Source organism: Falco rusticolus, chromosome Z (assembly GCF_015220075.1).
Source record: "Falco rusticolus isolate bFalRus1 chromosome Z, bFalRus1.pri, whole genome shotgun sequence".
Lineage (NCBI taxonomy): Eukaryota > Metazoa > Chordata > Aves > Falconiformes > Falconidae > Falco > Falco rusticolus.
In genome coordinates this window covers 69,266,723-69,294,579 of record NC_051210.1, presented here as the reverse complement: position 1 = coordinate 69,294,579, position 27,857 = coordinate 69,266,723, and the positions used below count along the sequence as shown (strand labels likewise).

General features: G+C 40.9%; 1 protein-coding gene across 2 annotated transcripts; it reads right to left on the bottom strand.

Moving 5' to 3' along the window:
• Positions 1 to 93: 93 nt before the first annotated feature.
• C6 (complement C6) lies at positions 94 to 27,619 on the bottom strand. Of its 2 annotated transcripts, XM_037373066.1 has the most exons (18): positions 27,274 to 27,619; positions 25,566 to 25,723; positions 24,654 to 24,810; positions 22,172 to 22,316; positions 21,405 to 21,546; positions 20,427 to 20,565; positions 18,261 to 18,461; positions 13,087 to 13,327; positions 12,293 to 12,415; positions 11,193 to 11,359; positions 10,058 to 10,283; positions 8,197 to 8,368; positions 7,002 to 7,113; positions 6,447 to 6,579; positions 5,231 to 5,422; positions 4,601 to 4,691; positions 2,998 to 3,239; positions 94 to 1,037 (listed from the first exon to the last, which is right to left on the bottom strand). In XM_037373066.1, the coding sequence occupies exons 2-18, from the start codon at positions 25,721 to 25,723 to the stop codon at positions 856 to 858; spliced, it is 2,823 nt and encodes a 940-aa protein (XP_037228963.1). In that variant the 5' UTR covers positions 27,274 to 27,619; the 3' UTR covers positions 94 to 855. The 2 variants fall into 2 exon arrangements, with proteins under 2 accessions (XP_037228963.1, XP_037228964.1); XM_037373067.1 differs by lacking the exon at positions 25,566 to 25,723.
• Positions 27,620 to 27,857: the final 238 nt, after the last annotated feature.

Sequence of the window (27,857 nt, the reverse complement as noted above, 5' to 3'; positions counted from 1 at the left end):
CCTCATGCATCTGCTCTCAGCATTGGTGCTGGTGAAAGTGCATGTAAGGAATCTATTTGTGACACATTTTTGCAGACTCCATGTAGAACTGGGTATTGTGGTAGGACTACATTGTTTATTAAACTTTTATTTTATATTTAAGCACAAACGTGTGTTTAATTCACCTCAGAAGGTACCATCAAAATTCCCAAACAGTATCTAAGGCTCAAACCCAGCAAACCAACCCATAAAGCAACCACTTCCTCCCTTCAGTTACTCTGATTAAAAATCACATGGTTTTGACAACTTTACTCAATCATTGTGTATTTGTGGTTTCCAGTATTTTGTATTGCTCCCTGAATTTGCACCGTGGGTGCCTGTACAGGGTAACGTCTTTCATGACCCCATTAGGTGTCAGAGGGAACGGGCAGTGATACTGAAGTGCCTGGTCTTCCTGCCTGGATGACACAGCAGGTACTCAGCCAATGAGACAACCAGAGTGCACAGCAGTCACAAGCACAGGGGCAAAGCAACAAATGGCTAAGGAAAGGAAGAGTCTCACTGAGCACTAGGTGAGACCAGAGGCAATGCTCCTCTTTTGCCCTTTCCATCCGCTCCCCTCCCTCCCCCTGCATATTCACAGAGCTATGAGCGGTGAGAGCGTTCCTATGCCACACACCCATTTTCAGACCAAAAAAAGCCCACTGCCACCCTTCTCCCAAAAATCTGTCGTGCCCTTTGTTTTTTTTTTTCTTTTTTTCTTTTAATCCTTGTTTTTGATCTACTTGTCCTTTTATAACCATCCAGGTTTTCCCCAGGATGGCTCAACCTGCGTATGGTGGGATGATCATGGTGGCTGCCAGGAGAGCTGACATGTTATGCCAGGCAGCTCCCCTGCTCCAGCACCTTCAGTTTGATGCCAGCACACTTCATGGCTGCCAGTGTGCAATGGCTGACTGTCCTTCTCCTCCCTGTTGACTCCATTTGGATGCAGTGAAGGTAGCTGTCTTCTCTGGGGCACTGGTAAGGCATCAGGCAGAAGCACTGGGTCTGTGTCTCTGGGAATGAACATGTTGGAATTTTAGCTGCAAATGTCATGACTAAAAACATATTGTACAGTTTGACAACATTTCAAGGTCCAACAGGGAAAAAAAACACTATTGGAGGTTCGTGATATATTAGTTACAAAAAGCCTATAGTGCATATACTAAATGGTAGGGCATTTACAATAGAGGCAAAAGCAGCTTTAAGTATCAGTTTTTGCAGCAATGGCCCATACAGAAGCAGAAATTAAGTACCTAACTATTTTTATCCAGTGGCTTTCCCTGACCTTTCTTGCAACAAAAAGATATTAAGTTGACTTTCTGTTCCCAATTATCCTTGCACACAATGTTGCTGTGAAATGGAGTCTTAAGGTCCATACTGTGTCAGCTCCTATTTCATTAGAGCTCCCTTTATGAATGCTAAGCTACCTGCTGCTGGCCTGTGGTAAAGCTCAGTCCTGCTGGTTATTTCATTACCCATTTCTGATCTAATCAGATTCTGACTCTTTATATTCTTTCCCAGAAATTCCCTGGGCAGGAAACTAAGTTTCTGCCTTCTCTTTCTTAAAACATATGAAAAATGTGTGTTTTCCTCTGTTTAGCTGCTTTCACATGGTACTGCAGTATCTTCTGCCTCTGTGTTGATACCAGCTACTCTTTCTCAGGAAAACCGAAACTTCGATTTCCTAAACGTTTGTGCATACTCATGAGAAAGATTACTTTTGTGGAGGTGGTGAGAAGGAAAGTCCAATTCAAACCCCTTGAACACCGCAATAAAAACTTATTTGATGCATTTTTCTCCTCTGTCTCTCACTTTTCTTCACTGAACAAGGCTTCTCTGTAGGCTTTTGAGATAATAACATTGAAGTGCTGGCACAGTATCCAGCTGTAAACCATTTACACAGTGGGAGCAGATCTAGGCTTCTTATGGGCTCTGGAATAAATAGGCATAATATCATTTTAAAATTATAACCGTCTTCCCAAGAGCCCAAGTTGCTCAGAGGCTCCACCACAACACGTCCCTTGAGGGGCACACCTGGTTGTGCCCTCTGGTTTGGCCCCACAACAAATAACATCTCATGTGGTAGTTTTACAGCCACCTAATTAAAATCCTGCGCTGCAGAAATCTTTCATCTTCAAAATAGGGTTTTAGGATTGCTACACACTGCAGCTGCTTTATTTATCATAAGTAGACAATGTGTGATAAGGGTCATAGTTGTCTCTGGAAGCAAGTGAAGGAATGAGCATGGCTGCCACTCAGCCTTTTCCTGGCAAGCACTTGATGTGCACGGAGCCAGCCAGCACCTCAGACATTTACAGGAAAACCCACTGCTCTTATCATAAAGTTACACAGTAAATAGCCGAATTGCACAACAGTGTTTGTGAAATAATCCTCTTAGGGATTTCACCAGCTTAGCTAGTTTATTAAAACTCTTAATAAACACAGTTTTCACATATGGGTATTTGCAAATGTAACCATTAAAATCCCATTAAGCCTGATGGCCCCAGTCTTGCTTTTTAAGCAGTATCATAATTGAATTTCATAGTTTAATTACATGCTATATAGGGTGTGGCCCAAATTACCTCCTGAAAAACAAACTAGTGGTTAGTAACCTCACAGGGAATGGACAACATTGCTGTCCACATTCTTGTGATTAAATCACATTTTTGTGATTAAAGGTTCAAATGTTAATTTTCCTCAAAAGTTCCCTTAATCTACAAGTTCATTTTGTGCCTTACTAATGGGATGAGGCAACGCTACACCACTTGTGGGTAAAGAGAAAAGACATGTATCTAGGTGTAACACTTGGTAGCAGGGGCGTGGGGCTGACCACACTCCCACATTCCTCTTACTGTAAATTGCTCAGATGGACCACAATGGCTGTAAATCCCATTCTTGGAGCAGTGAAAGAGTCAGCACATTTTATTATTAGATCAAAAGGGCAGGATAAATCCCACCATTCAGAAGACATACCTGGACATTCCTCCCAGTCATAGCAGGTGTCATAGCCACAGGGCACTCTCTTCAAGCTGTTTGCAGAGAGCTTTGCCCTTTCGATAGCCCAGTCTAGGTTGGAATCACCATGACAAGGGCCAGCATGCATGAAATAAAATGACTGCTCTCCGAGGCACATTTCAGCTGAGTACTGACAGCTGGGCTTGGTCACATTCTGCTCAGAAACAGCATGTAGCACACAGATGTCTTCTGAGTAGTGGCTGCCCCAGGGAAAAAAGAAAAATTATTTTAGCAGGCTGTGCAACAAGTCCACGCTTCTAGATGCTCCACCAGTATTAGATGAAACACAGCAAAGCCATGGGCACATAGGATATCCCTCTAAAGACCTAAGGCTGTCCCAGCTACTGCAGGAACTGGACCCGATACAGCATAGTGCTGTGAGATAAAGCAGCTTTGGTCCAGTCCAACTGATGGGACGTGAAGGACATATGCCTCCACAAGAAAACAGGAGGTGCTGTTACCTCCACAATGTGGGTGTAATTTCCACAGGGCCTGGGGTGTCTTATCTGATGCAACGCAGCCCTGCAGCTGTGTGTGCATGTCCGCCTCTGAGGCACAGTTAGTTTGGGACTAATGGCAGGCAAACTCAGCCATGCTGCTTGTAGTTTCTTTCTGGTTTGCTCTTGGTTCCTGAGTGGACTCATTCTCAGCAAGTGCAGGCATTTCCAAGAAGCATTATCTTGTGGAGTTTAGTAATTTCCCAAAGAAAGCAAGCAATACGGCTCACATTGTTTAGGCTCCTGAGTTAAGATCATAGCTTTAGTCAACAAAACCTCTCTAGTTTTCAAAGGATTTTGCCTATGCACTTTTGACAAGCTCTCTCTCTCTCTACCCAAGGTCTCTTGAGAGAGAAGATACCTAGTTATTTGAGGGTTGACATGAATGAGATGAAAGTCATGCCAAGGGACTTGCCTGTGGTTACACAGGAGCCCTGTGGTGGAATGTGTATGGATCTCAGCCCTATAACTGCACAGTTTATGCTCAATCTGTGCTCATCTTTCCTAATCCCAGCCCCACATCACACCTCCACCTTGGCCAGTCATTTATTAAAAGTCCTTTAGGATGACCCTCTATTCACTTGAAGGCTCAATGGTCAGAGCAGGTCATGTTGCGTAAAAACACAGTAAATGCAAGTCTTAGGTGTTTCTAGATGCTCTGGAGACTGAAACATACAGTGTGCTTTGCTGTGTTAATCTTAAAAAAGTGAATCTCAAACACAGGGAACATGATTTATTATAGTAAGGTGATGACAGGGAAGATACAGAAATTGGAAGAATGAAGACAAGAAAAGGGAGAATTGGAATCTCCAATAGCAGATGGTAATGTAGATTAGAAGGATGAGCTATGGTGTGCTGTTTTGTTAATGGCATTGTTCATTCATTTCATAGGCTATAAGTGGGGCTGTAATGTGGATAGGGAGGCATAGCTGGCTAATATCTGAATACAGAGTAACCCTGAACTGCTGTTGTCTTTTGTTACTCTTCCTGGTTTGTGTCACAATGGACTCTTGATCTATCAGTGGAGAAACTCTGGCTTTTCTTTTTCTAATTAAAGAACTTACACACAATCTTCTTCTGGAGACATACAAACACACCGAGATCCAACCTGCTTTTGTCCTGGATTGCAAACACCTCTATTCGTAGTTTGCACATCTGAAATGAAAGAGTGAAAGTGATGGTAACTGCCAACAAAGTGAACGGAAATACCTTAGACTTATGCTGTAAAACCTAAAATGCATTTGTTTCAGTTTATCCCATATTTCTCTCTTCAAAAGCTGAAGTGCTTGGGATTCCACAAGTATGCACCAGTCTTTGCAAAAATCACTGGAAAATCCTATACAAGAATAGAAGCTGAAGTTTCAATAGAAGGCATTCTCCTACTTTGCTTTCACAATGCCTTGCTAATACAGCTGGGGTTCGTTTTGATTTGTTCTTAAGAAAACAGTTTAAGTATCTCAATTTCATAGTTAAAATATTTATTATATTGCACCCAATACTTCTAAATTTAATGCAGAATTTTGGGGCTGAAATTATATGGCACTGTGGTAGGCACAAAGTAAAATCCAAACTAATGAACAGTTGCTCTATGTCTTAAACCCAGTCATCTGCCTTCTAGTTCTAGATAGCTAAAATAAACTGTGATGTTAATACCAGCAGTAAAGAAGCAGTAAAGTATCTGCAGGCATACCAACCTTTTTCACATGTAATAGATCTCAAAATAGGAGGTATCCAAGACAGATCTTTCCCGCAGGTATACTGTGTTTGCCCAGTGACTATAAGCCCAGCTTGACAGCTCAGCTTCACGGTTTCACCAATGTTGTACTGTTGCTTAAATGGGGAAATTGTGACACTGTCAGATGTTGGTGGCCTGAGGCATGCTGAGGCTGTAATAAACAGGAAAAAAGTATAATTCTTGTTGGTTTTATGGTGTGTGGATATTTACGTCAAGTCATAATGCTTCTTCTGAAGAGCCATAAAGACACTCAGTAACACTGAACATTCAACTGACATTCAAAACAAATAAATACTTAACATAATTAAGTCTGGAAATTTTTGGTGCACTGTCAGAGACTTTACAAATATTTTTCAATCAATAACTAAATAATTACAATGCCCTTCTTATGTATGCTAATACGAGTAATTTACTTTTACAGTTTAAAAGAATAAGAAAGGCATTAACAGCAAATTTTAATTTTTCTTTTGTAAATGAAGCTATTAACAAAACAAAATTCATGACAATAGAAAGCTTTTAAGTATATTTAGGTAAGTTTTTTGATAACATGAATTTTTTACAATTTTTTTTTGATGAAATGAAAAATTTTGAGTTAATGAAATCATGCTGGGTTCTAGAAAACTCCTAGAATCTCTCCTGTTTGCAAACCCAGGTCAGTTCTGACCCTTAATTCTTAATTGGACTATAAATACTTCAAGGCATTGAATTATTGTGGAGATTTTCAAGGCAGCCTGGGGGGTGGGGGATGCTGAGAGACACATTATCCCTTTAATAAAAGAAATGGTAGACAAGTTCCTCTAACAATGCTTTCTTCATCGAAACGTTATCAACTTGAAGATACCTATGTAAGTCTGGAAAAAAAAGATGAGTCCTTCTGTTAAAGGTACTTACAACTAGTCAAGAGAAGTACCTCACAGCAACCATGTGATGGTTTTCTAAAGCACTGAATATTACAATATCCTTACAAAGCACATAATAGTAACACTTCTGAACTGAAAGAGGAACGATGTAGTGACTCATGTTTTTGCCATCTCTACTGAAATACCTTCTTAAAATGCTATCTTTTCAGGTATCATTAGAGATTCTTCTGTTAAAACCTGTATTAAAATCTATGTTATGTCTTTTTCTTCTACTTCTGTTTTGTTGCTGAGCTAAATTAGTTTTCTCTTTCTTACGTTGACATTCAACAGGTTGCTGTGTCCAGGTTTGATCTGGCAGACACCGAAGGAATTGATAGCCACTGAGGACATGACCACTCACACAGGCAATTTCAGCTTCTTCCCCCACAGCGTAATGGTTCTTTTCATTCTACAAAAAAGAAACCAGAAAGTCCCTCAAAAATCTATGGTAACAAGACTAGACACTGTCAAAAGAAACAATGATAGAACGTGATGATATGATGGAATGAATCTGTGCTTTTCCTACTCTGAAATATGAGTCATCCACTCACCTATATAAGGATATGTTTGTCCAGCTGCACTAACGGATTTCACTGTTACAAAACAAGGATTCAAGGGCCACTGATTGAAATGGATTTTACCTGACCTTTGCTTCAGTTGCCGGTGGGCTTTGGTGGACAGGAGTCGCACAGCATGCCACATGCACAGCAAGATGCTCACTAGCACTGTAGCTAGCTTGGGTATCAGGCACATGTAGTAAAGAAGATACAAAATTTCCCAGCTCTGCAACTACTACACTTCCCTTCCATATCAGTCATTTTTCATGCTCACCCTGATAAAACTGTGTTCTGGTGGGTCTGGCTTGGAGCACCCAGACTCAGGTTTGCCAACCAAGACATCCTCTTCTCTCCTGACTTCATCATCATTTATACAAGCAGCACCTCTGAAAAGTAAAAGAATGCTGTTGAGGATGTATCTTAAGCACTGGTGTCACCAAGTAACAGGGGTAGTATGTTAGGAGTTTTGAATGGGAGTGCTGCTGCTGTGCCCCATCATCCCTGCCATGGTGAAAGAACTTTATTCTGTTAAATAAAAGATGGTGTGCATAAAAAATTGCAGGTGTTGATAGGAGGGAGATTGTGAGAGCACCAAAAAAGCGATAGATAAAGGGCTACAATTTCTAGCAACACAGCTCATTAAATATATTTATAGAGTAAGAAAAAGCGGCAAAGAACAGAATATGAAGGAAGTCTCTAAGGAGTCGACATGATCTGGTTGGGTTTAAGATAATGGAGTCAAAACCTGCCTCTTGCCATCAGGCAGTGGTTACAGGAGGCAGGTGTCCATGCGCACAGAGCTCATGATGTCTAGCTAGGGTGAGTAACAAAGAACTGTGGAGCCTGTTGCTTTTGATCCTCTCCTACGCACTCCAGAATCTCCTCTGCAGTCATTACAGCAATGACAATTAAAATCCTGCTTCAGCCTTTGATTCCAGTAGAAAAAACGAATCTGCACAAAGCTTTGCTCTTGAAGATGCAAAAAACAGAGCCATTTTGCGGTTGGAGTTAGGATTTTAAGTCAAAACCATGCAAAACCAGTACATCAGACATAATCAAAGCAGGAATATAAAAAGCACGGTAGTTTCAGTGGAATTGTCTCTCAGAATGAGTTCAGACCTAAACCTGTAAGAGGTTGGGATATTAAAAAAATGGAAACTGTGAACTCCCGTGAACAGAAGTAGATGAGTTCTCCATGGCTTTGGACAAGAAAGCAAAGCACCATGAAAGATCTACAGGTATACTTTCATATGTAATACATAAGCCATTTTCTAGGAATAAACAACTAATAAATCCAAACTTGAAGTAAGATGTGAAAATTTCCAGACATTTCCTTCTCTCAGCCCCACCACAGAAGTTCAGATGGGAGAGTTGTCTGCTCTTTCTCCTTGGTAGTCACAAAGCCATTCTGGAAGGCTCCTTAACTCTGCCCCATGACTATGGAGATCTTTCATCTACCATCTTCTTACCTGTCTGTGAATACAGAGACATAACAGTCCTCCTCTTCTTCCCATTCACCTTCACAGGGTTTCCCACCGTTCATTGGAGAGGGGTTATTACACTGCCGGGTCCTTCTTCTTTTGAAGGAGGCATTGCATGAACTCCATTCAGACCAGCAACTCCAGCGGCCATCTACAGCAACTGCAAGAAAGAAAAGAAATCCCATCTTTAGGTAGATCTGTACCATACATAGTATTTCTCTTAAGGCCACATAGGGGAGCGATGGTAGTAAATTCATAATAGCTGTTTTCAGAGGATATAAATTTGTTACTGTTAAGGGAGTGTATTGTATCTAGATTGTGAAGTTTTTCAAAGAGATGAGCAGCCAAATTCCACCTGCTTCGTGAAAACCTAAGATACATCTTCCTTTCTAGTTTGGATTGCAAGTAATGTTCAAACCCAGCAGCAGCTTATTTTCTATTTCTATTGCACAGATGTCTGAGTTTTCATGGTGCTGACAACCTTTTTAGATAGCTCAGTATTTAATGAGTTATTAAATAAATCTGAGCTCTAACACCATGTCTAAACCCCAAATCTACATCCCATACAGGCTAAATGAAAACATTCCTGTATTTTCTTATCCTCTGGGGTATTGTGTCTGTGCCAGCATGAAGCATATAAAAACTTTTATTTTCATACCCTTTATTTTCTGTATGCAATACACATTCTACATTAATCTCTATCTGCGTAGTTTCAAGTGTTTATTTCTTTCAAAATATTTCTTTATCAGGGTCAAATAATGGGACCTGTAGCTGCTTAAGTGACTTTCCCTTCTGTTCCTTTGTCCCCTTTTGGTCCTGGAATATTAATATATGTAACAGTAAATATAATACTTCTATTTCCCATAGGTATGACACTAGTGCCAATTTCATTCAAAAATCTGTTTGCATGAAATTTTTATTTGAATTCTTCAGAATGATCACAGAATCACAGAATGGTTGGGGTTGGAAGTTACCTCTGGAGATCTAGTCCAACCCCCTGCTAAAGTAGGTTCATCTACAGCAGGTTGCACAGAACTGCATCCAGGAGGGTTTTGAATGTCCCCAGAGAAGGAGAATCTGCAGCCTTTCAGAGCAGCCTGTTCCAGTGTTCTGTCACCCTCAAGGTAAAGAAGTTCTTCCTCATTTTCAGACAGAACTTTCAGTGTTGCAGTTTGTGCTGTTTCCCCTTGTCCTGCTGCTGGGCACCACTGAAAAGAGGCTGGTCCCCTCCTCTTGACACTCGCCCCTAAGATAGTTGCATGCATTGATCAGATCCCCTCTCAGTCTTCTCTTCTCCTGGCTACACAGGCCCAGCTCTCTCAGCCTTTCCTCAGAAGGGACATGCTCCAGGCCCCTCATCATCTCTGCAGCCCTCCAGTGGACCCTCTCCAGTAGTTCCCTGTCTCTCTTGAACTGGGGAGTCCAGAACTGGACACAGTTTGATGATTATCTTCCATCTTCTTAAGGCAACTGGGTTTTCCTTCCACAGTATAATTAACTATTTTTATCTCCATTAGCCATTTAGTCTTTAGGCATAATAGGCTATAGGGCAAACTAGAGGAATGGGTTTCTTATTTTTTTTCATGATCTCAATTCCATCCTTATTGCTGAACAGCTCATTTCCTATTATCCTAATGATGTAGCTAAAGAATATTTCACCATGTCTTACAACGTCTTTTGAGCCATGCCTATGCAGTTTGATTTTTTTATTTTTAATGCTGCCTTTATTCTTATACATACTCTATGACCATCACCATGTTGTAAGAAGTGCTATGGATTTAGTAAGGGAAGATCTGTCAGAGTCATCTTTGACAAATAGATACCAGAAGGACCATATCAACCCAAATACCTGATGTGTAACCTGGAGCTCGTGTCTCGCAGCTTTTGCCATAGGTGCCAGCCTGGCACAGGCAGAGACACTCTGTCCCAGAAAGCACAGGCCTGCCATTGTTGGGGCATGGTGCACACTGGCAAGGGTCAAACCTGCCTGCGTATTCTCTCAGGGCTCTTCCCAGATTGCGACGTTTGGTCACGGCACATGGCACATTCTTCACCAAATCCATGATGGGGGACACCTGGGAGACAGCCATTCAGTAGGCAGTTAGCTAGACACAGCACAGTCCTGCTGGGGGTAGCTGCAGGATTATAAAGACACTAGAGTCTACACAAGAAGCTCTATCACACAGAAATCAGGCAAGTTAAAAGTTACGTATGCTTTCAAGGAGCATGCCAGTGCTATACATCTATATTATCCTGTTTATGTTGCTTTTATTTCCCAAATTTTAGGGCTCTGTGAGCCAATGGAAAACTGACCAAGTAGGATACCATGTCCAAAAATTCAGCACACTGCAGATGATGTGACACATTCCTGCACTGCCTTCAGGAACTCAGCACCTGCAGTGGGAGAAAGATCACTGCATGCTGCATTCAGGCAGGTTGTGCTATTTGCCTCCAGCACTGTGCTGCTGCTGCTGTGCAGCCGCTGTGCCAGCCATGGAGGGAGGCAGCTCAGTGCACTCACAACAGCACTGGCACACTGCATTAAATGAGCAGGACAGGGATACCAATGAATTGCTGGGTTTTTTTCTGTTTAGCTCCTTGCTATATGTTGCAACAAAGCCTGACAAGATAAAGAGCACAGGAAGAAAAGTGTTCCCGCACCATGCACTGCTTTTCTGTATAGTAAGTAACTAACCCCTGCCCGTGCCTGAGCTCCTGCTAGTGTCAGTCATTCACTCATATTCCTTCCTCTTATTCCTACTGTCCATGGATAATGCAAAGCTGCTGTTGCTTATAAACCCAAATGCACAAGAAGTAGTTCTAATACATGTTTTGAATATATATATTACACCCATATGTTTGCACATTCGTTTCACACAGGGCATCATTCCAATTTAAAAGACAAAACACCTGCAGAGGTCTCTGAAGAACTGCTAACTGCTGAGTGCTTTACTATGTCAGTACTTTTCTTGTTCTTCTCTTACCTCAAAGTCAATCACCACAGGATTGTCCTTTATTGATTCCAACCAGTTGGTGAAGACTGTATGTCCTGGAAAAGCTCCCTTCTTCTCCCAGGCCAGAGCTGCTGCATACTCTGACCTGCCACCTTTTACCAGGGAGAATGACCGTTCAGATGACTCCAAAATGGAACCTGAAAGTGGATTTCATCACAGTATTGTAAGACAAAGGCCTCCAATGACAGTGGATGTAACAGCAGAGTTTTAAGAAAGAGTGTTAGAGGATATAAAAAAATACACTAAGTTTTCAAAATTACCCTTGAAGAATGAAGTCTAAGTTCAGAAAAACAATCCCTGCTATGACAGCAGCCTGTCGTAGTCTTCCAAATGAAAGTATCTGAGACCTGAGCCATGGAGCTACTCAGAACTACACCAGATACTTGTGGAAAATGCAGGGGACACAGTAGGCTCCCCTAGAAGAACACTTCAATCCCAGCTGTAAACAGCTGAGTAACAGAAACTGATCATAAAATGAGGATAAAGATATTTATCTTTAGTGTCCTCCTCCACCATGGTGGAGGTGATGAAAACCCTGGTTTTAGTGATGCAAACATGACTGTTGCCATTCCTACAGAAAACACACCAGATTTTTGCAGTTCCTGAGACACATTTCTAGCATTTTGAGGGATCTCCTGTACCTAGATGTCTGTTTAGCATGAGGAAGATGGGAGGGGAAAGTCAAGGAGTGTGTTATTGCTGCCCAACTCTATCAATAAGCCCAGAGCAACCCTTCAAGAAGATCAGAAACTCAGTCATGATCACAGATTTCTAGTTGTGCCCATTTCCCAGTTCAACATGCCTGGCCCTGGACCCAGGCCCACAGGGAAGGAATGTTTATCAGATCCATGTCTGACTGGAAATGGCTCCTACATCCTAATTCCTTTTGCAAGTAAGAGGATGTTTCCAGTGCTTGCTTCAGAGACAATGAAACACTGGCTCCTCTGACAGTGGTGGAAGAGCATCTGTAGTTCAACAAAGCTGGGAGGTCACCTGGGACTCCTAGATGAGGGGAATGGTATGGCTCAGGGTAAGTAACAGGACATGGGCCCTGTTCTTATCATGGTCACCTTCATGTTTCACTGTCATCCTGTTTGTGGTGCATCTGGTACTGACTTTCTTTTTCTTCCGGAAGAACACACGCTTTGTCGTTTCTGTTCGGACACACTCCATTGACTCATCCACTGCCAAGCCTAGAAATACCACAGAGCAGCAGCTTCATCACCATGACCATGTCACATGATGGCACCGTGCCCTCAGCCTCCCATACTGAGGTGAGCCATTGCAGGTCTCTGTGCTCTTCAGCCAGGTACAAACGGCATTGGACTAAGTCATGTATACCATCCCCTTTAGATACCATCCCATACCCATGAAAGTTACCTCACTGGCATTAAGGATCACAGCTTTTAACCTTACACTTCAATTTCCATGGTATTGTCTTTTCATTTTGACAGTCTGGCAGTCACAGGAATATTTTAAGAGTAATTTCTAAGCAATACCTAAGACTTTAATAACTGTATCCCCAAAAGTGCCATTTACACATTTCACACCTCAGTCCCACACTGAAGTATGCTGGAACACCTTTTTCTGGTGGCACCTGGTTTTGATCTAAAGGTCTTAAGAGGTTTCCCTGAACACAATGACATTTACCAAGTAAGGAATCTCTTGAACTTTTCAAATTAAGACAGTGTAGAGCAAAAACTTCTTCTTGCTCTATGTTTAGGCAGCGTGAATAATTCTTGGGCCTATGCAAGTCTAAAGGATTTTTTTTGCTGTTGGAGAACTTACTATGTGGTGTAAGACCTAAAAGCAATGATAAGGAAAGTGATGAAAAAATCATATTTTCGTATTAAAGATTACATACCAGAGTTCTTCAATTCCTCAGAGTTGTACTGGTAAAGAATGTCATAGGAACCACCTATCTTCCCAGAGGTGTAGTAATGAGTGCCAAAGTCATCAAATATTCTGCTGTATAAAGCGTAGTTGTACTCCAGGGGCAGGTGATTAAGTGCTTTTAGAAAGACATCTGAGAGCTGCAGATCTGACTGTTTCATTGTGAAGTTAGCAACAGAAATGACTTTATGGACTCTAATAAAGTTGGAATTCTAGAAATAAGAAAAAGGGAGTCTTAACACCTTCATAGGTAGTTACCTGCAGAAAGCAAAGAAGCCAAGAGTATGTCATAAGATACACTGCAAGAACTAATTAATCCTGTGTATCATACTGTTTTAACCATGAACAAACTAGCCCTGGAGTTTCCAAGAGCCAGTTCTGGAGGACAATGCTCATTACTCTGTTACATTGCAGAGGTATATAGCATTCCTACAAATAACAGGACTCCCTGAACACCTACCAAACAGAAAGCAAAAGGATTCTTGCCATAATAAATACACCAATAATTGATAAAACAATCAAAAATTTCAGAGGAAAGCCTTCAGCTTGTAAGCATCCATGGGTTGTTTGCAAGTAATCTGTTGAGCAGGTAATTTGAATTCACATCCACTGTTACGAAGTTTCACAATTTATCATCTGCTAAAACCAAAACTAAATGACAGGGATAAAGATGTCATTGAGCTCAAGTGTCAGGCTGTTAAGAGAAAGTTCAAAAACTGGAAACATCTCTTACATTTAGAAACAACTTATGTTTCTGAAACAGCTAATTCATATATTTTTTCAATGCTAGCAGCTGTTTATGTGGGAGTTTAACTAAACAGAAGAACAGAAAATATAAAAGAAGGGGTTTATAAAGTGACAAGGGGAACTGATGGCAGAAGTCTGAAGCAGCGATCCAAGAGCAAGAGGAGCAGTAAACTGAAGTGAATGACCAACGATAGGAAAAACATTAGGAACAACCAGCAGATAGGAAAAAAATATTATAAGACGATTTGTTACTGATTTATATATGGGTTCTTCTACTGAATTTTGCTACTGCTAGGTTGGCTCTATTCCACTTCTGTCTCTGAGGTCACTTGGCTTAAAAGACACAAGATTGCCTCTGAAAGGCAGCATTCCCAGCCAGGACTGAGCAGCATAACACACGAGCTGGACCTCAGCTCTCAGTTCTGCACGGCACTGTTCATTTCAGTGCTCTCATCTGCACATTGGAAAATAAGCTAAGGGTACTCAGCTTTCTGCTGCAGTGAGAATAAGAATAGAAGAAATAAAGTATGCAACAATTCCCAGATTATAGTTAGCTCCTGAAATACCCTGTGGCAACATAATTTTTAGGATTTTAAGGTAGTTTAGCTTCTGATCCTCAATTTTCAGCTGTGCTACCTGACATTTCAGTTAGGACACTCAAATTGCAGGCCACTTTGGCAAATACTGATTCTAAAATCTTAGTTGTTTTTAGCATGCACTAGCATGCTAAATATTAATTCTTGTTTGACGTACACCTCACATTTCCAGTTTCTGCTAGTAAAAGTATCTTAAGTGCTTTTATTAATAGCAATTAAGTGTTTTTATTACTAGCAATTTCCCTTACAGTTGTCAAACCCAGTGATTTCTGTACTAAATCCCTAGGCACGCACAACGCTGGAAATGCTCACTTGCAGAACAATCCAGGAAAGTGGATTCCAAATTCTCTAGTCATTTCTGGGAATTATGTTTAATCATAGTGGTAAACCCTGGTGCCTGTAGCAAGCTTGACTCATGAGTACCAGGTATTAATAAAACTATTAGCACTTCATGGATGATTATTCCCAAAGAAAGCCTAGTCTAAATCAAGGGTGAGTACTGAAGTTCAGTTTTCCTATACAAAGTGCTTCCTTAAAAAAAGCAACCAAATACAAGCTGAGCCAGACTGATCTTGAAACCAATAGTTTTAATTGGGAATTTTCTAACAAAGCAGGGTTTCACCCAAACATGCTGATTAAGTAATCTTTCATCCCAAATATCATAAGCAGAGTTGCCAGAGAATCATGTCTGTCCCTGCCTGACACCCTCGGGGATAGAGATGGCTTTCTATATTTGAACTCTCATTTTTTTTAATTGCAGTGCAAGCAGTCCAACTCAATGAACTGCTGCCAGAAGTACTAGGAACTTGGGCTAAGGGAATGGGCACAGACTTCAGAAGTCTTTTAAAATCACAGCATAGAATTTCAATGACAAAATAGTGAAGAAAATAGTACATAGAAATAAAAAACAATAAAACCCCCTCAAATAATAACAAGGTCAAAGAAAGTATACCCCTCTGATGAACCCAACAGGCAAAGTGGTAACAACAGACAATAAGAAGGCTGAGGAAATCAACAACTTCTTTCCCTCACACTTCACCTGCAGTCTCTCTTCCCACACCTCTTGTGTGGATGGACCTCAAGGCAGGGAGTGGGGGAGCAAAGTCCCTCCCACTGTAAGAGAAAAACGGGTTCAAGAACCCCTCAGGAGTCTGAACATACAAAAGTCTACAGGACCTGACAAGATGTGGTGCAGTTGACATGCCTCAGGGATGGGCTGCCATCCAGAGGGACCTGGACAAGCTCAACAAGTGAGCCCATGTGAACTTCATGGAGGACAAAAAGGCCAAGTGCAAGGTCCTGCACCTGGGTCAGGGCAACCATCCCCTTCAACTGGGGGATGAAGGGATTGAGAACAGCCCTGCAGCACTGCAGAAAATGTACTGGAGATACAGATGGATGCAAAGCTGGACATGACCTGTGACCTGGCAATGTGTGTTCACAGCCCAGAAAACAAACTATACTGTGGGCTGCACCAAAAGCAGCGTGGCCAGCAGGTCGAAGAAGGTGATTCTGCCCCTCTGCTCTGGTGAGACCCCCACCTGCAGTACTGCATCCCAATCTGGAGTCCCCAGTAAAAGAAAGACAAGGACCTGTTGGAGTGGCTTCAGATGAGGGCCACAAAAATGATCAGAGGGATAGAACACCTCTCCTATGTGGACAGGCTGAGAGAGTTAGGGTTGTTCAACCTAGAGAAGAGAAGGCTCTGGGGAGACTTTACTGCAGCCTTTCAACAGTTCAAGGGGGCTTATAAGAAAGATGGGGACAGACTTTTTAGCAGGACCTGCAGTGATAGGGATAATGGTTTTAAACTAAAAGAGGGTAGATTCAGGTGAGATATAAGGAAGAAATTTTTTATGATGGGGGCACTGAAACAGTAGACCAGGTTGCCCAGAGAGGTGATAGATGCCCCATTCCTGAAGGTCAGGTTGGATGAGGCTTTGAGCAACCTGATCTGGTTGAGGATGTCCCTGCTCTTTGCAGGGGGCGGTTGGACTAGCTGGCCTTTACAGATCCCTTGCAACCCACACTATCTTGTGATTTTATGATTCTATGATTAAAGGATCAGAAACGAAGAAGACATACAAGAGGACCAGTCAGCTTAGCATAAAGAGTTTTTTATAAACTAAAATACACTTGAAAAAATCAAGTTTTCATATTTCTTCCATGCCAATATGGAAAAATGCAGGACCCTTCAAGTGGCTAAAGACCCCTAGGGACCCTAGGATGCTCATGTGAAACCCTCTGCACACAGTTTAACACATAGGTCTGAATCTGACCTCCCAAACCCAGTGAGTTTCCTCTCCTTTTAAGTTATATATATAAGCTTCTATTTTCCCTGTTTAAGAAAGTATTGCAAATTTATTTATAGGTCTCTCAGACTTACGTAAGTATACATGTGTCAACAAACACATAAATACAGTTTGATACAGTAGAGAACATGAGGAAGACCCAAGTAAAAATTCCTGCTATGGATCCAATAAGAGGGGAGTTTAATTTGTGTCATCTTTAGCCAACACCAGACTAAGTTATTGGCTATTTCAGGTGGGTCTCTGGGATTTCATAACAACAATGCTGAAAACCAATATATATCCAAAAAACTTTCCTGATGAAGGTTTCATTTAAACTTACATTTCCATAAATAGCTTTTTTCTGGATTTAAGCCAATAAAAAGCCACCATTCCACCAAAATAAACCTACCAGCTGCACAAAAGAACAGCCTGATCTGTACACAGGTTTCTACATGGGAATGAAAGTCAACAGGTTTCCAGTAGCTGGTGTTTCAATATACTTGAATTCAAAGTAGAAGAAATTGACTATTCAAGAAGTCAAGTTATTTAACCATTAGGACAAGTTAGTGAGGTAAACTATCTTCCTTATATCTCACCTGAATCTACCCTCTTTTAGTTTAAAACCATTATCCCTATCACTGCAGGTCCTGCTAAAAAGTCTGTCCCCATCTTTCTTATAAGCCCCCTTGAACTGTTGAAAGGCTGCAGTAAACTTCTATTCCAGGAAATCTGAATATTAAGACTGATATTTTTGTAAAAGATTAATTCTGATTGTATTAGAACTCCTGGGTTTCAACAGGCCTTAGTTTCAGTCAGCCCTATGGCCTCTTCCATGCCCAAGTGCAAACAATAGCCCATCCTTTACTGCCATTATATTATAAAAGTACATAATCTTACATCCCACAGTATTCATCTGCGTTAAAGGTGCAGAATTTATTGGGAAAAATTTTTCTGTTCTCAGAAACTTTTCTGTGGGTGCACTATTTCTGAAATTATCTTTATGACCAAGTGCATCTTGGCAGCTGTGAGACTCCAATATGCAAGTTAGCTACCAAACAAAAAAACCTAATATAGTAATCTACATTAATTCCCAGTACATGTGTATGTGTAACATTCCTGAGTACACTTAATTTCTTTTTAGAGTTGTCTGCTACTGTAACTACATGGCATTCTTCTTTCTCAATCTACAATTAGGACAGGGAAAGGAGTGGTTTACCTGATCTGATTATCTCAAATCTGTGTCAAATCTATGCTTTCTTAAGTGGATAAAACTTATGATTTCTGCACGAAAACAGAAAACTATGTTGCATTAGAGAAGGTTTGTTACAACCAGGAACACCCTGCAGTGTCAGAAGAGGAGATTTTTAATGCATAATTCTAGTGTGGTTTTGTGTTGGATTTTTTTTGAAGTAATGACCAATGACAAGAAAAGTAGTCTTTGGCAGCTCAGTTCTGAAATGAGCAGACAGAAACAGAATGAAAGGAAGAAACTGGAGGCAACATTCAATTACCTTTTCATATGAGGCTTCAATGGCTTTTTTGAAGGAGGAAGATGATGTGACTTTAACCCGTGTCTTTCTTGAGAATAAAAATGGGATACCAGAAGATCTTTTAGCACCATGAGTGGATGAACTACTTCCATGAGCACTGTCACTCAGGGGAGTTAAATCATTGTAGAAATCTGATGTTACATCATCCTCTTCATCTATTACCTGGAGATTCAGTAAAGCAAAATGCATTTGCTCAAACAGTAATCTGAAACAGAAACCTATTAAGCAATAAGTTTTGATATTTTTTATGGAAGAAACATGCCTGATTCTTTGAGACATGGCATTAAGCTAAAAAACCTGTTCTTAACACAAAAGATGAGGCTGAGAAAGGTTAATAGGTGAGACAAAGACAATATTAGATGTAGACTCACTATTAAGCATTTATACAAGCTGGGGGAAGCATGTAACACTTCCTTCTAAAATTCCCCACCCACATGCCACAAAGCTTAACAATAATTTTCAACATGTGTCAACATGATTTTCAAAGGGTCTCAGACCTTCCTGCTAGGTCCACACTAAGTCCCAGTTTCATGGCTTCTATATTGTACAAGGCAAAAAGCTTGATGTTTTCTGTCCTTTCTTCTTAATTCTCAACTAAAAGAATGAACAGGTTTCCAGAGAAGAGTCTTAGAGTATACTTGCAACGTTAGCACCCGTACTGAATGACATGGTAGAGGGTAGGTGGAAAGGAACTGGGAACAAACCTACCTGATCAAGCTAGTAAACCTTAGTGGTGTTGCTGTGTAAAGCACCAACGCAACTTTAGCATCAGTTCAGAAATGACTTATTTCCCAAAACTCAGGCATATGTCTGGAGGTGTTTGAAAGGTGTAATTTTTTCCCTCCTCTAGACTTGTTTAATTAATAGGGCTGCTAAGGACCTTGGGAGGTGAGGTGGTCCTTTCCCCTAGCCCACTTCCATTCTCCAAGAAGTCATATGCTTTTGCATGGAAACACACTGGTGTTCCAAGAAAGCCTGATCCAGTGACCCTTTTATACCTAAGGCTGCTCTAAATGTTAAAAGATATAGATGCACTGTCAAAGGTGAGATGTACAAGTGCTTAACAGTTGTGCAAATGGACATCAATAACAATAAACTGCACAGCTTTAAAGAGACCTGGGCAAACCAAGGCTTGTTTTTCCCAGTTGCATATTTCTGCACACAGTAATTTTCACCATTATTGACAAAACGTACATGTCATGGCCAATCCAACTGCAGTTTCCGTGGAACATATTAGGGTGTCGTTTGTTCACTTGCTTCTGTTAAAGTAATACTAACACCTCACATGGCAAAAACCAGCAGTTCAGATTTCATCCATCAGCTGATCTGGTTTTATGTCCTGCATTCTTTCCTTCCCAATGCAGTATCAATTGGCTTCAGACAGGGCCTGCTGATACATGCACAGCCAGATGTTGTGCCCTGACCATGGTATTCAAAGTATTTTCTTAATATCAGTGTCTAAAAATCTAAAATATCAGGTCTAAAAAAAATCAGTGATTCCCAGGTTTTTTATAAGGTACAAACCAGGTTCATTTTGTCCTTGGCCTGTCCTGCAAGACCGTTCCCCACACTGTGTACTTCTTGTCCTCCTGCCTTCCAGGCTTGGTGCCTGCCTCTGTCAAAGGGGCTGGGCAGGGAACAGGCAGGATGAGGGGCTGAAATGGCTCAGGGAGGAGCCGTTTTCAAAGGCTGCAGGTGACTAGGAGGAAGCTGGAGTTAGGACAGCCGTTGGTACTGCGAGGATACAGCAGTGAAGCTGAAATGAGCTTTGGAATTGAACAAGCCTCTGGCCAGATTATGTCACAGTTAGGAGCAAAGCCCTTGTTATCAAGTCAAAACAAAGACATGGCCACAGCCAAGAGGAAGCAGGAGAGAAGCCCAAAACAAATCAATCATGTCTACTCTGGTTTATGATGCAGTGAATAAACACAGATCTGAAAGGCATGAGTAGAGCCACCCAGCTGCTGGATTTATCCCATTCCCATACATCACCTGAAGCACGTTTAGGCCTTACCACGTTGAGAAATTGTGTCCTGGAACACATATTACTGCCTAAAACCTGAACACAGAATTTGGACTGTGATTATGGCAATGTTTTTTCAGCTAGGAGTTGCTGCTTGAGAATACCTGAAAGCTGACAGCCTCCAGGTTTGCGGGAACACGGTACAGTTTCCTTGTCTCATTGTGCTTCACTGTTGTGCATTGTCCTCCATTGAATGAGTTGCCAAGGACTTCCCCTCGGCTCTCTCCTGCCAGAATGTGAAATCTAACAAAAAATTATTTCCAGAGATAAACAATCCTAGAAAGATAGAAAGACTTGAAACATCCTGTGGTATATAGATGCATTGAAAAAATTTTAAGCTTGAGGGAAACAGTACGAGCATCTGGAAGAAGTTCCTTTACAAGAACTTCCCATTCAGACTGAATTCACCTGAAAAATGCTATAAAATGCTATAGTAGCAATCTGCTTCCTACTTTCCAACAGTGCCTAACCCTCTAGATAATTCCAATGTCAGCATGAGACAGTCACTCTTAAGCAGAAAAACACCTAAAAATGGCCTAGAAAAATGAACAAACAGTTCTCCGTTTCTACCATAAGTGATGTTACCAGAGTGTGCTAAGTTCAAAATTCAAGTTAAAAATGCAAGATTGCCTGGGATAGGCATCCCATGTTTAGGTTTTACACTGCTTAAATTGGTAGCCTGGAAGAGGTGGTGGTTGGTATCATGTGTAATGCATCATAGACAAATAAAGATCTGTAGAGGAACATCCTGAACATTTCTGAATGCTTGGCATAACGGAGCTGGAAATTGCCAGCATGTGATGCTCTGGTTGCTGTGAGGCAGGAAGGGCCGCTCAGACAGCAGTGCTCCCTGACAGCTCTTTACCTAGTGTGCCAGCAGTGCAGAGCAGGACTGGCAGATGCAGTGGGCAAGTCCTAGCCTGATGGTTTGGTTGCATTGTTGTAATTTCTTGTTAATTTTAATTTCAGAGATTACCTGTTCTAATGGGATACCTGTACGTGCTAATTGGGGATTATCTTGTTTATGTAAATTAGTGAAGTAACAATCTCAGGTTTATGAAAAATAAGCAAAGCTGGCTTACCCACTACCTATTAAGTGCACACCTGGGATGCTCTCATACTTTCTGTTACACACTGTCTTTTTCCTCCCACAATTTCTTTCATCGGAGTTGTCCCCACAGTCATTTTCTCCATTGCATTCCAATTTTTTTGCAATACAGCGACCTGCACCAGAGAAACAGCAGCAGCAAGAAACTTTATGCAAAGTGAATGCAGAGAAGGGCAGTCTGTCTTCTTCCCTAGTAAAGGTGTGAACTTGCCGTAGGAATTAACAGCAAGATAATATAATGCCTAAATTATTCCAATAAGAAATGGTTTTTTCAGTTCTGCAGTTTAGCTTTGCTTTGAAGCTGCAAAGATTTAATCTAAGCGTTAGCGAAAGGATATATATGTGGATAATGTTTTTTTGGGGTTAATCAGGTATGTTTAAATCAAAGCGAACAAGGAATACCAACAAATCTAATAAAGATAGTGTGAGTTTATGTTCAGAAACTCTAAGGATATGTTTGTACATTGCTTTTAACGGTGCTACTGTCTAGCTATCATGGCCATACTGACATCCTAGGCTAGAGTTTGCACTTGTGTTACTTATAGTTACACAAAAAACTGCAAACATAAGCTGCTACTAATACATATGAAATCCGTAAGTAGACTTCTCTCCTTGCTCTTTTCCCTGGAATTTGTGCATAAGAGTATACAAGACCTGGATCATCTGGACCTTTTTTGTCTCAATGTCTAATCTTTTGACTATTTAATACTGCAGCAGTTATGCAATGAAGATTATCATTACCACTTTCACACTGAAATCTATTCTTGCAATCCACTTGCACCATGTTGCAGAGCTTAGTTGGGAAGCATGGGCGGAAATCCACCAGTGGCTCGGAACAGGCCTGACCCCCAAACTGGGATGGTCGTAGGAGTGTCCGGACACGAAACTGAAAGGCAGAAGAAATAAGACCAGAGTTGTTTGTGTGAGCTGTTTTTGTAACTAAGTGCCCCCCCTGGCAGAGCCCCATGCCTCAGTGCTGCTGAAGCTTTATCAGAACCAGAGCTCTGAAAGAAATAATCAGTTATTTTTGTCCTTATATCCTACTGCATCATCAACCCAGGTGAAGCAGGCAGGGAAATGAAATCCAAGAGCCTCAATAGCCCTGGTGGAGCATACATGATTAAACACTTGACCACCTAGCCTACATGACTGAAGGAATAAAAAGTTCAGTCCCTCTGTCTTCAGTTTTAAAGGTACAGTAGGAAATGGGGTGTGAACACATTTATGGAAGTTTTCCTGTTCTTTATCATCTCTGTTGACATAGAAATACTCTTGACAATGGCATGTATCCCCAACCCCAAACCATCTGTCTTGGTTCCCATACATGGGGCCATTGTCTGAGGAGCACTGGGTGACTGGGGAAGACAAAACCAGTTTTCTTGAAAGTTTCTACAAAAGATCTGGGAGCAAAATCTGGTGCTCACTGGGTTTTCTTTCCCCAAGTCAGTACCCTCTATGCAGAATAACAAAGCTGAAGGCTGCCAGACAAATCACTTCAGATGTTTTCCTTCCCACTTCAGGGGGCTTTTATGGGACCTGACTGCATGTGACTGAACAGTTCCTCCTCTAAGAGCTTTTCCTCACTTGAAATGCACAGTTCCTTGCAGATTCCTGTTACTTCTCTCCCTGTAGACAGATCTTGGAGTCAAACAATGCAGGAAGATGTCCAGTAAAAATCAGTAACCAAGTGACTATGAAGGGAGAGTGCGAGGAGCAACACCAGACCACCTGAAAGCTTTTGATCTCAAGATAATGCTTCCTTGTACTCCATTTGGGATCTGTAACACTCACTATAGTGTGAGCTTCCACCTCTTCATCCCACCCTTTCATGGGAGGCTTGCTCATACCAGTCTTCACACTTGTCCTGGAAGTCATGTCCTGCATTCTGGTTGTTTACATTTATAAAGGTCACAAGCAGTGATCTTTATAGCTTGGAAGGAAAAATGGATCACAGTCCACAAAAGCACCCTTTTTGCTTAAAGCAGCAAATATGTTGCATCAATATTTAAAAGTTAATAAAAATGAGCAATGCTTCTATATATGGATGCATAGGTAAGAGTCTCAGCCATTTAAGAGGATATTGATTACGAAAGAAATCAGTTCAGCTGAGTAATGCCCACTTTCAGCTCTTGCAGCTTTGCTGTCTCCCGCTCTCTCACTGTTTCTCCCTGCTCTGTTCTCATACCCCCCCATCCCAGTTTCAGGATGGGAATCTCACGACGTGGTTCACACCTCAAACAGCTTCTTCATGTCTTCCTCATCCTGCATAGGCATCAGAAAGTTATATATATATATGTAAAAATATACTTACGATATCTGGCAGATTTTTCAATATTGCTTTACAGGCATGGATTTCTGAAGCTGAGTAGGATATTCAGAGAGCTTTAGGCATGTCTGCACAGAAACTCAGAGCTGCTGTCATGGTGAGCCTCAAAGCTCAGATCCACCAGCCACATAACTACCCCAAACAACCTGCACTCCGCTCCCCTCCACTCCCTACAAGCTTACATTTGCCAAGGCTTGGTTTCTATAGGTCAAATCCACTTGAACCTGAACCTGACTTTTTGCCTCTTCCCTTTCTGCCATTTCACTTGTAACTCTACCATCAGGCAACAGACACAAGCCCAAGAGGAAAAGACACCATCCTGAGGATTTGTTCCACAGTCTTTAAGCACATCTACCTGGATTTTTTGTAGGTTGTAAATGTTGGGAGAATGGTGCTCTAAATTTCTTAATAGCAATCTCAAACTGATCCTGACTATCAGTGTAAAATACAGACTGACCATTTCCATCCGATTAGTGCTGTTAGGATATGCTGGTTAACCCTTTTTGACAGATGATTTGATCCTATTTTTCTTGTCTTTAAAACATACAGATGCTATGGATATACTAAACATTCTGTGACTCTCTCCTGCTTAAATAGACATCCAAACTCTACAGCTTAATTTATCCTTTATGTGGAAAACTCATCTTTAATTGTGACAATGGAATTTTTGAAGCAAGTTCTCATAAATGAATTTACACTACTAAGTCACTAATTTCTGTTTTGATCTGCTTATTTTAACTTATTTTCTCCATCTTCTATTGTTATAACTCAAAACCAATTTCCCTTGTTAAGTTGCCATTTGGAAGATAAATTACCATAAAGTAGAATGTCTGAAACAAATGGATCTCTTAAGCATAATTTCTTGCATTTAACCCATATAATACATTTCATACTTACTTGTTTTTTAATGCATGGGTCACATTCTGACCAAGGGCCAAAGTCTCCAAGCTGACAGTTGGTAGGACATGTCTGCTGGTTACATGCACGAGATTCCTGCTTTGTGCACAGCTGGTCACAGAAGTTTTGGCTATAATATTCATCCATTCTTATTTGCCTAAAAAAAGTTAACAATTTATGTTAGGAAAGAATCATAGACAGATCATAGCTGTTCTCTTACTGTGGGTGAAGACTGATGAAGAAAATTATTTGAGCCCAATTAAAATAACCCAAGAGATAATAGGTAATTGCAGAATGTTGATTAAAAGAAAAATCAAAATTTAAGTTTACAGAGCAAATTTTTTTGATTCATGTCAACTGAAACATCCCAGAGAACAGCTACAGAAAAAGCCAGGAGGAAAAGAACTCTTTTCTCACGAGTTTAGAGAATACCACTGATTTGCATCTGATTTGGTGCTGCTGAATATTTATTTGACTTAACTATGGTCATAAAAATCATTCTGCAGGCTTGTCACACTGGAGCTCCAGTGTGGTCACCCCTCCCACGGCATTGCTCAGCCCTGAGCAGAGCTCCCGGAGCGGGGCACCAAGTGCTGGCCCCATGTGCTCACAGGGGCTCGTTGCTCAATGCACGCTGCTGGCAAGGCCACTGTAGGACCTCGCTGTTCTCTCCTGACTATGTGCTGGCAGATATAGGTTTGTCTGGAGGCACCATAATGCTCTATATACATAATGTTCTTATTTTTAACTCTTGCAATTAAAATATGATCTGTTCATCTAGTAAACACTTGGATGTGACAAATTTTCTTGGCATATTATGGAAGCTGGAGCTCCAGATATAGGTGCCCCTCCCCAGAGCTGGTATCTTCTCGGGGAACAAATAGAAAAATGAGTGAAATAGATTGGCCGTACCTGTGCCTGGTCTGTGTGCCGTAATTGCAGGTTTGTGAGCAGGGAGACCATGCCCCCCATGGGTAACGTTCACAGTAGCACCCCTGGCTGCTGCCAACCACCAGACTCAGCAGGATCACGTGCATTAACATAGTCTTGTCCTTAGTGAAGGTGTACATCTGCAGCACATGGACAGGTAACAAAAGCTCAAGAAACTGTCACTTACAGTTGTGTCTGTATCCTTAGAGACATTTCTTCTGCTTCAAAATACAAAACTATTTAGGCAGTGTACCTAGAAAGGGGCAATAATCATAGAATCATGGACTCACAGCATGGTTTGGGGTTGAAGGGACCTTAAAGATCACCTAGCTCCAACCCTCCTGCCATGGACAGGGACACCTTCCACCAGCCCAGGTTGCTCAAAGCCCCATCCAGCCTGGCCTTGAACACTGCCAGGGAGGGGGTATCCACAGCTGCTCTGGGCAACCTGTTCCAGTGTCTCACCACCCTCACAGTCAAAAATTTCTTCCTAACATCTAATTTAAATCTACCCTCTTTTAGTTTAAAACAATTATCCCTTGCTCTATCACTACAGGCCCTACTAAAAATTCTGTCCCCATCTTTCTTATAATGCATGATACACATTTACTGGTAATTTAGTTAATACATTAAGAACTAAAAGTCACAATGGGGGGGTTTGGCCACTTACTTATTTGGAGTACTAATCATGACTGTACATTATTTCTATTTAAGAAGTTGCTTATAAATCATTTAGAATGTGACAAATAAAGACCTGGTATTGCTTTTCATTGCTTAGAAGTATTCTCAAGAAGAGTTTCTAGGAATAAGGATAAAAGCATGAGACAGCTCTTCCTATAAACATGTAAAACAACAAACAGGTCCTTAAGAGTAAGCAGCCCCGTCTATTACTCTCTAACCAATTCATTTTCACATGCCTATAAACCCCCTTTACATAAGCATTTTGTGGCAGTATATCCTTCCTCCAGCTTTTTGTTGTTCTTAGTTTTGACTAGCCTGTCTAAACCACACTACATCATTATTCAAAGTTCATCCAAATTTTCTACTAACAGCAGAAGACAGAACAGCTAGCCTATTTCTCACTCCAATGGTCAATCAAATTTTATTTGATGAGGCAGAAGGTTACAGGCAGTCCTCAGGAAGTAATAATGCTTAGTAAACTTGAAAAACGTTTTCCAGACAAACTCTTTACACATTTAAAAAATGCAGAAGATTTTCCCCCATCATCAGGAGATTGAATCAACACTAAATTTGATAGGCTGTTACAGTAGAACATTATAATTTTGTTATGCCTTAAAAAACCCAAAAGCAATAGGAAGTTTTAAAAGCAAAGTATTTTTTTTTAAACAACACTCCAAAAGATTTTATTTTGAAATTTTGAAATGAAATGTGCAATGATTTTCTATTTTATGTTTTTAGCCAATATGCTCTTATGTTTTTTGTACATTCCTGATAAAAATTAAATTGCATCAAAACATTGCTTCCTCCATTGGTAAAGAAAGGCAGTAAGTCTTCCCACAGCTATGGTTGTGAGAACTCAGAGCACTTTTTACACAATAATTCAACAATGAACAAGCCTTTCTTAGACATTTAAGAATAATCATACCCAAATTATGGTAAAAATTAAGATGGAGAAGGGAGCAGTCTTGCCAATGAACCTAGAGAACAGGTATTACATGGTTTTCCTTACCTGAGTTCCTGGCTTCTAGCACCAACAGTGCTGGATTAGAAAAGGGATGAAGCCCTAAAAAACAATTACTTTGTTCATTGCTTCACTGCACTGTATGTAGAAAACCCGTTTATTCTCATCTGTGAGCAAAACTCCAACCGATCAATACATGAGAAGCATATCAACAGCCGTATAAATGTAAGTACATAAGAAATTAATTCAACTATTTAAACAAAAAGAAAAAAACACAAAGAATATCCCCATATGTCTTGAAACCTTTGTGCGCTGAAGCCAACAAAAGACCTTCCCTAGTAACTTACTGTAAGACTGTTAACTGCAAAGTCAGTCAACTTTGTAGACTGATGAGACCTTGGCATGGTTTGCTTCAGCCTTCTAATTGAAAGGTTGGAGGTTTTGTTTGATTTGGTTATCCGTTAATGAAGGCAGATCTGGTCTGGAGGCAGAAATGGTCAGAACAAAATGTCCTCTCCAACCAGCACTCTGAGAGACATATTCTGGAGAACTGTGGAGGAATAGCTCTTCGTACAAACGTAGCTGCCCAGTATGAGCTGGGAGGAATAAAAACACCTTTGCAATAGGTCATA

Coding starts and splice junctions, on each gene's coding strand:
- C6 (XM_037373066.1), bottom strand. CDS start 25,723: ATGTACACCTTCACTAAGGACAAGACTATGTTAATGCACGTGATCCTG. Junction 20,566..21,404: donor GTGCACTTAATAGGTAGTGG/GTAAGCCAGCTT, acceptor ATTTTTTGTTAG/ATTTCACATTCTGGCAGGAG. Junction 8,369..10,057: donor AGCTCCAGGTTACACATCAG/GTATTTGGGTTG, acceptor TCTTTCTTGCAG/TTGCTGTAGATGGCCGCTGG.